The following is a 13,130-nucleotide window of genomic DNA, read 5'->3' as shown; positions in this document are numbered from 1 at the left end:
TTCAAAACAAGACAAACTGCCATGTAGGCTATGCTGCCTTGAAAGGCACATGATACTAACCGAATATAAAAAATTTAAAAAAAACTGTCCAATATCAACTCATTTCAGTGCAAGGGTAGCCTTCATTTTCAGATGAGATGCAAAGCACCACTTCAGTTACTCTCATTATCCATTTAGTTTAAACAGTTGAATGAGCAGTCATACAAATTGCTTTTATTTTGCATTTTTTTGTTATTTGTCAAGGGCTCTTCAAATTGTCAATTCCTTGACAGTAATCCTTTGGCACAAATGTTCTAAAATAGAGCATTCCCAGAGGACTATAACTTGACACAAATATGTTACTGCCACCTAGTGGCTTGTTTGAAGATTGCAGCCCATGACACCGTCCATGAAGACAAATTCATAATTAAAGACGTCCTCCAGTGATGTTGGAAAAGTAATATCCCAAGTATAAAGACAGTAAACTACACACACCAGAAGGTTTTAAAAAAAGGTTAAGAAAAATAGTGTTTAGACTGCAAACTTCAAGGAATAGGGCATTCAAAGAGTTGGTTGGATGGAAAGTTGTGATGTCAGCCTCCCCCCTGCCATGTCGTGACTTACCTGGACCACCTATTGAGATGTGCCTTTTGTTAAGTAAATGTAGTTAAATGGACATGAAAATGAGACTGGAGTACCACTTTACACCAAGACTTTTAATATATTTTATGAAAGAATTTATTTTTTTACATACACTTTTTAAAAATCAATACATTTTCAGAACCTCTTTGGTTTATAAAAACATTAAGTGACAAGCATCGTCAATTAAGACTTAAAAACAATACCACATTGATACTGAAAAGCGATGCAGCCTGCCAACACCCCCATTACTCTCCACTTGCGTGGGAAGGTTGTTCAGAAGCTGCTTGCACAAGTAGTCTACATCACCTTCAGCAGAGATCTACCCATGAATGAGGTGAACAACCAATATGGGGGCCACTCCCACCCACCGTACCATCAGTTCTATGAAGGAGAGAACTGAAATCTCCCTTCACTGAAGCTACAGTCAAACTCATTGGCAGCATGTGACCCGTCCTCATAGTCGCCTCCCTCTACAGCAGAGTTCACAGTCTGCCTGCCCATTTGGTTTTGTCGCCAAAGCGGCCATGGTCGGTTGCCAGGATTAGCCGTCCGATTTGTCCTGAACGGAAAGACAAATGCACTTTGGTTACGTTCTGTCTACTTGACCGTTTGCTACATGAGGGTGGTAGGAACAGACTACTGATGTAGGTTCAAAACAGTGCCTTAAAAATAGTATTTAGTAGGCCAATAAGCATACAAAAAAACAAGAATTCACTGTAGATCAAATGTTGAATATTCACTTTCTCAAACTTTGTATTTAGTCCCACACCTGAGCCCCAGATGAAAGAGTTAATGTTTAAAAATGTGAAGTGTATCCAAAGATTGTGTGGGGGGGGGGCTTACCTCCATTTACTCACGCCTTGGCTTTCTTTTCAGTGTTCTGAAGTTTCTCTACGAGCTTGCGCTCGTGGCCTCCGGGGTTGGGGCGGTTGGTATTGTCGCTGGCTTCCTTCTTTGACCGCCCCTTGCGGCTAGCGCCACCTGAAAACAGTGCGAGTTCACAGTTCAGATTGAGAGACTTTGAAAACAATAACAACACACCCACTTGCCCCCAATGCAACGTCATAGCGGTCAACATGTGCCACTTACGACACGTTGAGGAGTTTGAAATGTATTTTTCAATTCTTTGCGGTGACCATTACTTGGTGATCGTAACTTGATAATCCATTGCACAAACACGTATAAGAATGACATACTTACATGTGTATTTTTCTGAAAGGTTATAGTATTCATATTCGTCATAGTGTTGTTCTTCAAAGTAACAACACGTATAAGAATGACATACTTACATGTGTATTTTTCTGAAAGGTTATAGTATTCATATTCGTCATAGTGTTGTTCTTCAAAGTAAGTTGGCTCAACATTCTTCACGTCTACGAAGCTTGACATGGCGACTCTTCTATTGAACAGATAAACAGTAAACTGAACACTAACTTTTCGCCGGACAACTACAAAAACAACTTTATTTTCCGCGGGTGTTCCTTTTTTTTCAACTCTCGAAATGAGTGGTTTATGCGCTTGCCCGTGTGCTTTATAAAGCAATGGTCGCTCCTCCCTTTCTCCATGTCTCCCAGTTTTGTTATGAGTCATTGGCCCTTGCCTGAGTCAGTGAACGTTGCATGAGTTTTCGGTAAATGTTTGACGCCAACTTTCAATAAAATATGTCACTGTAGTTTAAGGTCACCCATGTTTGTTTATTTTCATCAGGTGCCCTTTATTGATTTAATGTGCTCTACATCTCGTGGTACATGTTGTCTTTCTCTTTATTAGTAGCCTGTTTGTATTTGTGTAATCTATTCCATTGCACAATTATGCTTTATCCTTTCTTTCTAATGGTAATCTTCCAATGGTAATTTATTTTACATGGGCAATTAACTCTTTTCTTAATTCTAAATGCACCTAGTTTCCTTCACCGGTTTCTCTGCCCCTATCAACTCCTCCCTCCTCGGAGACAAAGATTAGATTAACAATGTTTTTCCTTCAGTCTTATCAACACCTGTGGTTCAAAGCTCACACTTCTCACGTTTTCTAACAGCCCCCCTCCCTTTCTTTGCATGACCTCCATTTGTCTGTCAAGGCCAATCCAAAGGGTGCTTGAAGGTGAGGTGTGTGAATGTGAGGGGGGGGGCAACTTTTGGTGACAATGCTAAGTTGTTCGACAGATTTTGATTGTTCAGTAGGCATTGAACCCATTTTGATCGCAGTTCTATAGCACCCATGAAATCCCATTGTGTGTGTGTTCTCACCTGTGCATGTTTAATAGAGGGGAAAGTAAATGTCTGTTGTACTGTAGGCCTACATAAAGGAATATATATATATATATATATGTGTGTGTGTGTCCTAGATAGAGTGATTCAGACTGTAGTCATGACAAATAAACACATAACTGTCTGTATCTGTGAAAACGATGAGGAAAGGCCCTTCCCTCACATGAATATACTCATGTTCCGACGCTGTCGAATAAATTACAGGCCTTGAACCAGGAGCTATGAGTAAAACTTCTCAAAGTAGCCTCTTCTCCTAAAGCCTGGCTTGAATATTCCACAAGCCAGTCCTTTTGGATATGACCTAATTGTTTTTGAGCAAGGACGGTTTGACGCAGGCGTACTGAAGCAGGGAGAGAGTTCTTGGCATGTTTTGACTTCCCTCGTTGCCTCCATAAACAGTCATAAACAGTTCTGTACTGGCCATAAACTGGAGTCAAGAGCTGAGAGGGGCGGGGTGACATGTTTAGGCTTCACTCTCTCTTTCTCCCAGTCTCTCTTTCACTCCCACTATTCATATTCCTTACATTTGTGCTTGTTTCCTTTCAAACGGCTGTCTCTCAGTTGTCTTAACAACATTCCTGTTTTTTACTTCACTGTTTTCTCCTTCTCCCCTTACTCTTTCTGTGACTCCTCCTTCCACACTTTCTTGGCATTTCTCAGTCATGTAGGCGCTCTGTTCAATAAATATTTGCTGAAATATGAGCTTACCCATATGAGCTGTGACTAAGCCTACACTCGACAAACACACTGAGCACACAAATACTCACACACACGCACACACATTATTATAAACAGCACAGAGTGTCCCAGACAGTTTTGACACATGGCAGATAAGCCAACACTTATCTGCGTCGGTCTATGGTCCATTTTACGACCTCATTTTCTCTATGACAGCGTTGAATATGAACTTTTCAGTATCTCCACCTCACCACCCTTTGCCCCCCTTCCACACACACCCAACTAGTAATATCAAATAGATACAATATATTGCTTTACATTAGGGCACTGTCTACCTAGTTTACATTCATATTAGTTGTCTATTGAGTTTGAGTTTTTAGTGATTGTTTTGCTGTTTGCGTAGCTGTTTTCTTCACCCTAGTGTTTATAGCTGGTGTTTGTTTCCAGAGGCCATACCTCCCTCCACTCCCTCGCAGAATTCTGCTGACGGGAACATTTTACACAAGCTTCAGAAAAAGAACAGGGCATTACAGTCCGATGTAATGTGTTTACAAGAGAACGCCTCAAAAGAACTGTCTGTATGTTTCAATATGTAAACGTTGAGGAGAGATGTTTGGAAGATGGAATGAAAGTGGTGAAGTAAATTACATGGGTTGTAAACATTTACTAAACAAATTCAAACAATTATATTTACGTGTGATTATTATATATATATATATATATATATCATATTATATATATATATATATATATATATATATTTATTTTTTTTACATTAGAACACCCATATGGTAGAGAGAGGCCTTATTTGTATACAGTCTATGGCCGAGATGCAATATTGAAAGACACGTAGGACAAACGTTTGGGGTAGTACGGTTTGTCCTCGCTGCCAGTCCGTAGTAGGCCTTGAAACGAATGAAAGCTAACAAGCTACCTAACTACCAAAGGTAAAGGTAGGAAATGTATAGTTCTAAACATGTTGTATAACAATTTACCAAAATGTAACGTTACTCCACAAAATAAACTGCGTTTGGTGGTTGATAAAAAGGAAAGATCACGTTTAAGTCATCATAGAAGCTAGCTAGCTAGCTATTTAGCCAGCGAAGCTAGCTTGCTAGATTTGTACAATTTAGCTGGCTAGCTTCCTGCAATATGTTTGTTCTGACCACGTTAGCTAACTTTTGCAGACAACTTGCAAGTACAAAGTAAATGTGACGTACGTTGCGAACAATAAAACTACCTAGTAATGTAACCTTACTGTTAGCTAGCTAGCTATGTTAGCCAGAAGATTCCAACCCTACCGTTACACTTGTTTACATTGAGCTGCACTGGGGTCAGAACGCAATCACAGTTAGATTAAAGGCCCATTGCAGTCAAAAATGTGATTTCCTGAGTTGTGTATATATATAGATATTCCCACACGATGTAGTTGGAATAATATTGTGAACATTATGATAATGGCTTTAGTGTAAGAGCTCTTTCAAAAGACCTCCTGAAATTTCAGCTTGTTTTGGTAGGATGGAGTTTTTGCCTGCCTGGTGACATTACTAGGTGGTAAATTAGTTAATAGACCAATGGGCGGTATTAGGTTATGCTGAGCTGCCGGGCCTATGGCCCGTGACATGAATGGGGAAAGCGGTTAGTGGTGGGGAGCACCCTTCTAAAATTGAGTAGTGATCTATGCCGTTCATGTTGTCAAAAAGGCAGCATGGTACATCATCCAGTAACATACATCTCTTTTCCATAAAATGTATGTTTGAATTTTCAAACTAGTTTTTATTGGAAAGGCAGATCATGTGTTTTTATCAAAAGCAATCACTTTTGAATGTGAAAACACAGAATCCTACTCATTACTCCACGTGCTTAAAATACGTCACTTTTGTTTTGAGCCAACTTCGCCGTGGGCTTTGAACGGGGCACATGGCTCAAGCAGCTCGGTTCAAAAACAAATGCAATCAACATTCAGCCGTTGAATAACACACCTATCCGGGCGCCCAGGCCAGATTAATCGAATTCCCTCAGTAAGCGAGTGCGTTCCAAACCTCCTTGCCAATAACAGCTAGTTTTCCGTTTTCCCCGCCCCACATAGACCACTCTCAGACAGTCCTAACAAAAGTCTGGTTCCAAAACAAATCCAATAAACTTTCGCCCGTTGCAAAACACGCCTATCCTGGTGCCCAGGCCAGATAAATCGAATCCCCTCAGTAAGCGAGTGAGTTTCAAACCTCTCTGCCTATAACAGATAGTTTTCCATTTTCCCTGCCCAACAAATCTGGCTAAAGAAATTGCTATTTGCTAATAAGCTATTTTTGTTTCTTGTTGACCATTTTAATTGAAAACAGTCACAATAAGGTACTTAATTGTTACCCAGAAGTTATTTGATATTTAGAGAAAAACGGCAGCTTTAGACCAAAGTGATTCATCGAGAAGATTGAAATACTGCTAGCTTTCCGGAAAAACTGCCCTTTTTGTCCTCATGCTAGCTAGCAGTAGCCACCGCCACCATTTTGGAATGGCAGTGTCAGCCAATCAGCTCCTTTGTTGTCTAACGCAACATGTCATTCCATAATGGCTACTGCTGGATAGCATGAGGACGAAAAGGGCAGCTTTCCGGGGGAAAAAAGCAGTCGTTCAATCTTCCCGGTGTAACAGTTGGGGTAATGGGGTAATTTGGAGTACAACACAATTTCTCATCCCCAGAGTCTTAATCTAACCATGATGATGTTCTGACCCCAGTGCAACTCAGTGTAAACAAGCGTAACAGTAGGGTTGGAATCTGCTGGCTAGCTATCATGTCTGCAAGGCATGTCTATCATGTTGCTGCTTAAACTCAAGTGAAACTAATTTGATGAATGCATTTTGGACATTTCGTTACCACAGGCAAAATCATGTCGGCAGACACCAAAATCGCAGAGCTTTTAACAGAGCTCCATCAACTCATCAAGCAGACGCAGGTAAGTCTCAAACAATGATTGCTACGCCCAAGTGATGTTGTCATCAGGAGCACTGACCAGTGACTCAGGGACCACAGTGGAGGACGATTATATGATAAATAGCAACCTAGCTAGTAATATTCACACGTGACTCCTATGGCTCATATTTTTACATCATACCATCATAGGGATTAAAGTCACATTTGGGAGTAATGTAATAGCTAAAAAAAAATGCCCTGAAAACACTTTAGTCATATCCCAGTTTACCTATTTGCTTATAGTCTTGCCTACACCTAGCGAACAGTTTTTAAATTATATGAGAAAAAAATATTCAATTTTATTTGGAATGGCAAGCCAGACAAAATTAAACGGGCCTATTTATATAATGAATATGAATTTGGAGGGCAGAAATTATTAAATATTAAAGCATTAGACCTCTCAATAAAGGCTGCAGTCATACACAAAAGTTACACTTAAATCCAAACTGGTTCTCTAGCAAATTAGTAAGAATGTCTCACCTTATATTCAAGAAAGGCCGTTTTGCCATTATTCAGATTACAACCTCTCACTTTCAGTTATTCGAAAAGGAAATCATCTCCCAAATATTGCTATTTTTAAAACAAGCCATAGAAAGTTGGTTGCAATTTCAATTTAATCCACCAGAAAAGAGAACAAATAATACGACAAATATTGTTGTTAAACTCAAATATACTAATTGATTTAAAAACTACTTTTTAGAATTAAAAAAAAATAAAAGGTATAATCTTCGTAAATTATATCATAAATACGACTGGTGGAGTTATGTCATACATGCAGCTAACCAAAACACAGCAAAAATGGAATAGGAAAGTGGAAGGGGTAAAAATAAGGAACTTGTCTGTTGGACCTGCATTAAAGACCATAATTGGTTAAAGAAATTTGTGATAAATAAAAAAGTATATCAGTTTCATTTAAGGACCAAAGAATGTACAGCTGTGCCATATAGATTGAAAAAGGGATTTTTTTGATGTACCGATTCCATGGCACATGGTTTATGAACTGATATGCAAAACAACGCCGGATTCAAAACTTAGAATTTTTCCATTTAAATTATTTTACTATATCTTGCAATGAACAGAATGTTATTTGTATGGGGGATACAACCTTCCCAGCTCTGCAGATTTTGCTGCGAAGAGGCAGAATCATTAGATCATTTGTTTTGGTACTGTCCATATGTAACTTGTTTTGGGACTAATAACCACAAGATAACTAATATAAAACATACTGTGCCCGTAAAACGTATAAGAACTTTTAAGAACTTTTTTGAAAGAGCACAGTTTGAAAGATATGACAAATAGAAATCAAACCGGATGGACATCAGAAATATATGGGAGAGGTTGAGGGTAGAGGAATGACAAGTTAAAACCAAATAAAATGTATAAAATAGACTGTGTCCATGAAATATATATAGTATGTATAAACTGGAAAGACAGGCCTAAGGCACCAACATTGCACCAACATGGTTTAAATTCATCTAGGATTAACCCACCCATATGTGTTGTTGTTCACTCGTTTGCTCCAATTGGGGGAGGGGTGGTAATAAAGGAAATATATTTTTTTTAAAGATGTGTATATATATATATATATATATATATGTGTGTACAGTTGAAGTCGGAGGTTTACATACAGTTAGGTTGGAGTCATTAAAACTTGTTTTTTAACCACTCCACAAATTTCTTGTTAACAAACTATAGTTTTGGCAAGTCGGTTAGGACATCGACTTCGTGCATGACACAAGTCATTTTTCCAACAATTGTTTAAAGACAGATTATTTTACTTATAATTCACTGTATCACAATTCAAGTGGGTCAGAAGTTTACATACACTAAGTTGACTGTGCCTTTAAACAGCTTGGAAAATTCCAGAAAATGATGTCATGGCTTTAGAAGCTTCTGATAGGCTAATTGGCATCATTTGAGTCAATTGGAGGTGTACCTGTGGATGTATTTCAAGGCCTACCTTCAAACTCAGTGCCTCTTTGCTTGACATTATGGGACAAGCAAAAGAAATCAGCCAAGACGTCAGAAAAAAAATTGTAGACCTCCACAAGTCTGGTTCATCCTTGGAAGCAATTTCCAAACGCCTGAAGGTACCACGTTCATCTGTACAAACACTAGTACGCAAGTAGAAACACCATGGGACCACGTAGCCGTCATATCGCTCAGGAAGGAGACGCGTTCTGTCTCCTAGAGATGAACGTACTTTGGTGCGAAAAGTGCAAATCAATCCCAGAACATCAGCAAAGGACCTTGTGAAGATGCTGGAGGAAACAGGTACAAAAGTATCTATATCCACAGTAAAACGAGTCCTATATCGACATGACCATCGTTATGTTTGGAGGAAAAAGGGGGAGGCTTGCAAGCCGACGAAACCATCCCAACCGTGAAGCACGTGGGTGGCAGCATCATGTTGTGTGGGTTCTTTGCTGCAGGAGGGACTGGTGCACATCACAAAATAGATGGCATCATGAGGCAGTAAAAGTATATGGATATATTGAAGAAACTTCTCAAGACATCAGTCAGGAAGTTAAAGCTTGGTCGCAAATGGGTCTTCCAAATGGACAATGACCCCAAGCATACTTCCAAAGTTGTGGCAAATGGCTTAAGGTCAACAAAGTCAAGGTATTGGAGTGGCCATCACAAAGCCCTGACCTCAACCCTATAGAAAATGTGTGGGCAGAACTGAAAAAGCGCGTGTGAGCAAGGAGGCCTACAAACGTGACTCAGTTACACCAGCTCTGTCAGGAGGAATGGGCCAAAATTCACCCAACGTATTGTGGGAAGCTTGTAGAAGGTTACCCAAAATGTTTGACCCAAGTTAAACAATTTAAATGCAATGCTACCAAATACTAATTGAGTGTATGTACACTTCTGACCCACTGGGAATGTGATGAAAGAAATAAGAGCTGAAATAAATCATTATCTCAACTATTATTCTGACATTTCACATTCTTCAAATAAAGTGGTGATCCTAACTGACCTAAGATGGATTTTTTACTAGGATTAAATGTCAGGAATTGTGAAAAACTGAGTTTAGATGTATTTGGCAAAGGTGTATGTACATTTCCGACTTCAAGTGTGTGTTTGTATATTTATATATTTATTTGCAAAGAAATATATGGGCGATTGGAAGTGATGCAGACAATTACATTGATGGAAGCTACAATCTATCTGCAATATTAAAGCTGATCTACCCCATAAAATATTTTATTTCTTTAAAAAAAAAAGAGATACCTAAGCAATGCAGAATAGGAATGATATGCAGAGACCAAATTAAATCTCATTGCCAAAACATACGTCAGTGTAATACATTGATATTTTGTGTGCACATGACATGTTATTCTTGCTGATATGCTGCGTCATGTTGCACCTATGCAACAACCACATTGTAATATGAGTCCCTTCTCTTTTTCAGGAGGAGCGGTCGCGCAGTGAACACAACCTGCTCAACATCCAGAAAACACATGAGAGGATGCAGACTGAGAACAAGAGTGAGCCTCTACCTCGCCTCCCCACATTCCCCTTTGTCTATCAACACTGCAACACTATTTTAGAACTCTTCACATTACAGTTACACACCGTTTCTATTCATGTGTCGTCTGGCGAACTCTTTACCCCACACACACACGGTATGTTCTTCCAACCTCGTGGGGACTTAAAATTAATTTCCATTCAAAATCCTGTTTTCCCTGACCCCTAAACCTTACTTGTAACCCTAAACCTTACCACTAACCTCTTATCCTAACCCTAATTGTAACCCTAAACCCTAAGATTAAAATAGCCTTTGTTCTCGTGGGGAGAATGTTCTTTATTTTACTATCCTTGTGGGGACTTTTGGGGATTTTAGATCCCCACAAGGATAGACAACCCCCCCCCCCCCCCACACACACACACACAATATATACACACACAATATATATATACACACACACACACACACAGAGTGTAATAAGGTGTTATTCTTGTCCCTATCTCCCCCAGCCTCCCCTTATTACCGGACTAAGCTGAGGGGACTCTACACCACAGCCAGAGCAGACGCTGAGGCAGAGTGCAGGTCGGTAGCCTACACTTGAAAAGGAAAAGGCGACCCGCCCACTCTAGGAGCTCAGATGCAATAATTTAATAACCAACGTTTTGACAGACAAGCTGTCTTCATCAGGGAAGCCTACACTGACATCCCTATGCCCCTTCCACTATGCCCCTTGGGGTGTCTGCTGATCTGACATGATAGGTTTGGTGTAAGCCATTTCATGTAATGTTTCCTTTCACCTATGCAACTGTGGTAGTTCAGTGATTAGATGTGTTTTTGTCTTGCGTTCAGAAATCATTGCCACCATGTGGAGTAAATAAGTCCAGCTCCATTCCAAAGTAATGACTCGGGCACCACTCTCTCTCCCACAGTATTCTTCGTCATGCCCTCGACAAAATTGCAGAGATCAAATCCTTATTGGAGGAGAGGCGAATAGGTAAGGCGAGTATGGCTGTGACTGAATTCTCATAATAGCCTACATCCTATTTAGGAAGGAGAGGAGACGAGGAGAAGAAGCCACTGTGTACTATTGAGATGCAGCCCATGCTTCACTATCTCCTCCTCTCTCCTCTCCCCCAGCGGCTAAGATGGCAGGGGTGAACAGCGACAATGACCCCCCCAGGAAGACCATGCGGAGGGGGGTGCTGATGACACTGCTCCAGCAGTCAGCCATGACGCTCCCGCTGTGGATCGGCAAGCCAGGAGACAGGTAGGGTCTGATGATTCAGTCTCTCCTGAGCCCTGTTAAGTACTGCACAACATAGCAAAATGTTTTACCACGGTAAATGAGAATCTGTGTTCTTATCGTGCACAGTTCAAGTTCAGTACCTCCCCCTCTTTTCTTCCACCTGCCCCTTTTTTTCTGTCCTCCATTACTATATTACTCCCCCCACCCCTAAACCCCTCCACCCTTTCCTGTATCCCCCTCTCCTCCTCCTCTGCAGTCCTCCTCCCCTGTGTGGGGCGATGCCAGCCAGCAGTGACTACGTGGCCAAGCAGGGGGACAAGGTGGCAGCGCGGGTCAAGGCCGTGGACGGAGACGAACAGTGGATCCTGGCCGAGGTGGTCAGCTACAGCCACTCCGCCAACAAGTAACTATCAGCAAATCAGCTCCAGCCACTGCTAGCCAATCAAGTACAGCCATATCCCACTGTTACCAATCAGCTACAGCCTTTAACACTTTTAGCCAAATCAGCTTCAACACAGACTGTTTTGAGTTGTATTCTTCTGCTCTGTCCTTCAGGTACGAAGTGGATGACATTGATGAGGAAGGAAAAGAGTAAGTCATTGTCTTCATTTTCTATATTTCTCTTCCTACTATTTTGTCTTGTAGTACATGATATTTTATGCCCTGAAAATCTTACCTCGGATATGACAATTATCTACTCTACCCCCCCCCCCCCAATCGCCCGTCCTCCTCCTCCAGGAGACACACCCTGAGCAGGCGGCGTATCATCCCCCTGCCCCAGTGGAAGGCCAACCCAGAGACGGACCCGGAGGCCCTGTTCAGTAAAGACCAGCTGGTGCTGGCCCTCTACCCCCAGACCACCTGCTTCTACAGAGCCCTCATCCACACACACCCACACCGGGTGAGACAAGGAAAGGGAAGGGAGGGAGGGGGGGGGGGTTGATTGATGTCATTTGAATACATTTTATTTGACGGCGAAACTACATGAAGCTCGTTCAGTTGGAGATAATGTTACTGCATCCAGGCAGGCCCCTCGCTTGGCAGCTTCCCCTCCATCAATTCTAACCTTAATCATTAGTGGTGCAAATGCTAAACTGACCCCAAATCAGTGAACCCTGTTCTCTCCACTAACCACCATGCTCTCTCTGCCCTCTCAGCCCCAGGACGACTACTCAGTGCTGTTTGAGGACACGTCGTACGCAGACGGCTACTCCCCGCCCCTCAACGTAGCTCAGAGATACGTGGTGGCCTGCAAAGAGAACAAAAAGAAGTAAAGAAGAGAAGAGGGAGTCAGTCGAAATCAAGGGGATTGAAGATGCTGTGTAGACAAGTGTTTCCAACCACCCCTCTCCTCAGAATAACAATGGGTTCCATACCCAAGCCACAACGTATGGACACACTGAGGGCAGGTTTGGGCAGCTATCTGTGAGGCTCAGTCAATCTAGGGAGTTGTATTGATATCCAACGGTGTGTTATCATGGCTCATCTGTTTGATCATCGTGAGACGTGCAGGATGTTCTGTCTGTATTGGCCTGGTGGTGACATGACTATGCTTCTTGTGGAACAGGCAATGCTGCATGTGTGATGTAAAGAAAAATGTACACAAATGTTTTTTTGTTCAAATTTGTATGTTGACTATGGACACTGAGTAAGAATAAATGTTTTTTTTATATACAGTACCAGTCAAAGGTTTGGACACCTACTCATTCAAGGGTTTTTTCTTTATTTGTACTATTTTCTACATTGTAGATTAATGAAATAACACACAGAGAGATTCTTCTGTATGTAACCAAAAAATTGTTAAACAAATGAAAATATATTACACATTTGAGATTCTTCAAAGTAGCCACCCTTTGCCTTGATGACAGCTTTGCA

At 41.1% G+C, this 13,130-nt stretch overlaps 2 protein-coding genes across 4 annotated transcripts; one reads left to right on the top strand and one right to left on the bottom strand.

Annotated features, from left to right (window-relative positions):
- Window positions 1-674: 674 nt before the first annotated feature.
- On the bottom strand, window positions 675-2,141 carry LOC115110035 (nuclear protein 1-like). The gene is made up of 3 exons (XM_029635359.2): window positions 1,911-2,141; window positions 1,465-1,602; window positions 675-1,180 (listed from the first exon to the last, which is right to left on the bottom strand). The coding sequence occupies exons 1-2, from the start codon at window positions 2,008-2,010 to the stop codon at window positions 1,475-1,477; spliced, it is 228 nt and encodes a 75-aa protein (XP_029491219.1). The 5' UTR covers window positions 2,011-2,141; the 3' UTR covers window positions 675-1,180; window positions 1,465-1,474.
- A 2,058-nt stretch (window positions 2,142-4,199) lies between these two features.
- On the top strand, window positions 4,200-12,934 carry LOC115110034 (SAGA-associated factor 29). Of its 3 annotated transcripts, none has more exons than XM_065011111.1 (10): window positions 4,200-4,218; window positions 6,447-6,520; window positions 9,953-10,028; window positions 10,519-10,591; window positions 10,939-11,003; window positions 11,147-11,276; window positions 11,512-11,658; window positions 11,811-11,846; window positions 11,994-12,156; window positions 12,413-12,934. In XM_065011111.1, the coding sequence occupies exons 1-10, from the start codon at window positions 4,215-4,217 to the stop codon at window positions 12,527-12,529; spliced, it is 885 nt and encodes a 294-aa protein (XP_064867183.1). In that variant the 5' UTR covers window positions 4,200-4,214; the 3' UTR covers window positions 12,530-12,934. The 3 variants fall into 3 exon arrangements, with proteins under 3 accessions (XP_064867183.1, XP_029491217.1, XP_029491218.1); XM_029635357.2 differs by lacking the exon at window positions 4,200-4,218 and adding an exon at window positions 4,411-4,513; XM_029635358.2 differs by lacking the exon at window positions 4,200-4,218 and adding an exon at window positions 4,419-4,519.
- The last annotated feature ends 196 nt before the right edge of the window (window positions 12,935-13,130 follow it).

The sequence above is a fragment of the Oncorhynchus nerka genome, linkage group LG26, assembly GCF_034236695.1.
Source record: "Oncorhynchus nerka isolate Pitt River linkage group LG26, Oner_Uvic_2.0, whole genome shotgun sequence".
Lineage (NCBI taxonomy): Eukaryota > Metazoa > Chordata > Actinopteri > Salmoniformes > Salmonidae > Oncorhynchus > Oncorhynchus nerka.
This window is presented reverse-complemented; position numbering and strand designations above follow the sequence as displayed.

What these genes read in the sequence shown, in the direction of transcription:
- LOC115110035 (XM_029635359.2), bottom strand. Translation starts at nt 2,010, where the DNA reads ATGTCAAGCTTCGTAGACGTGAAGAATGTTGAGCCAACTTACTTTGAA. An exon ending in CCTTTCAGAAAAATACACAT is followed by an intron (nt 1,603 to 1,910) that starts GTAAGTATGTCA and finishes CACTGTTTTCAG; the next exon opens with GTGGCGCTAGCCGCAAGGGG.
- LOC115110034 (XM_065011111.1), top strand. An exon ending in GACGCTGAGGCAGAGTGCAG is followed by an intron (nt 10,592 to 10,938) that starts GTCGGTAGCCTA and finishes TCTCTCCCACAG; the next exon opens with TATTCTTCGTCATGCCCTCG. An exon ending in TACAGCCACTCCGCCAACAA is followed by an intron (nt 11,659 to 11,810) that starts GTAACTATCAGC and finishes TCTGTCCTTCAG; the next exon opens with GTACGAAGTGGATGACATTG.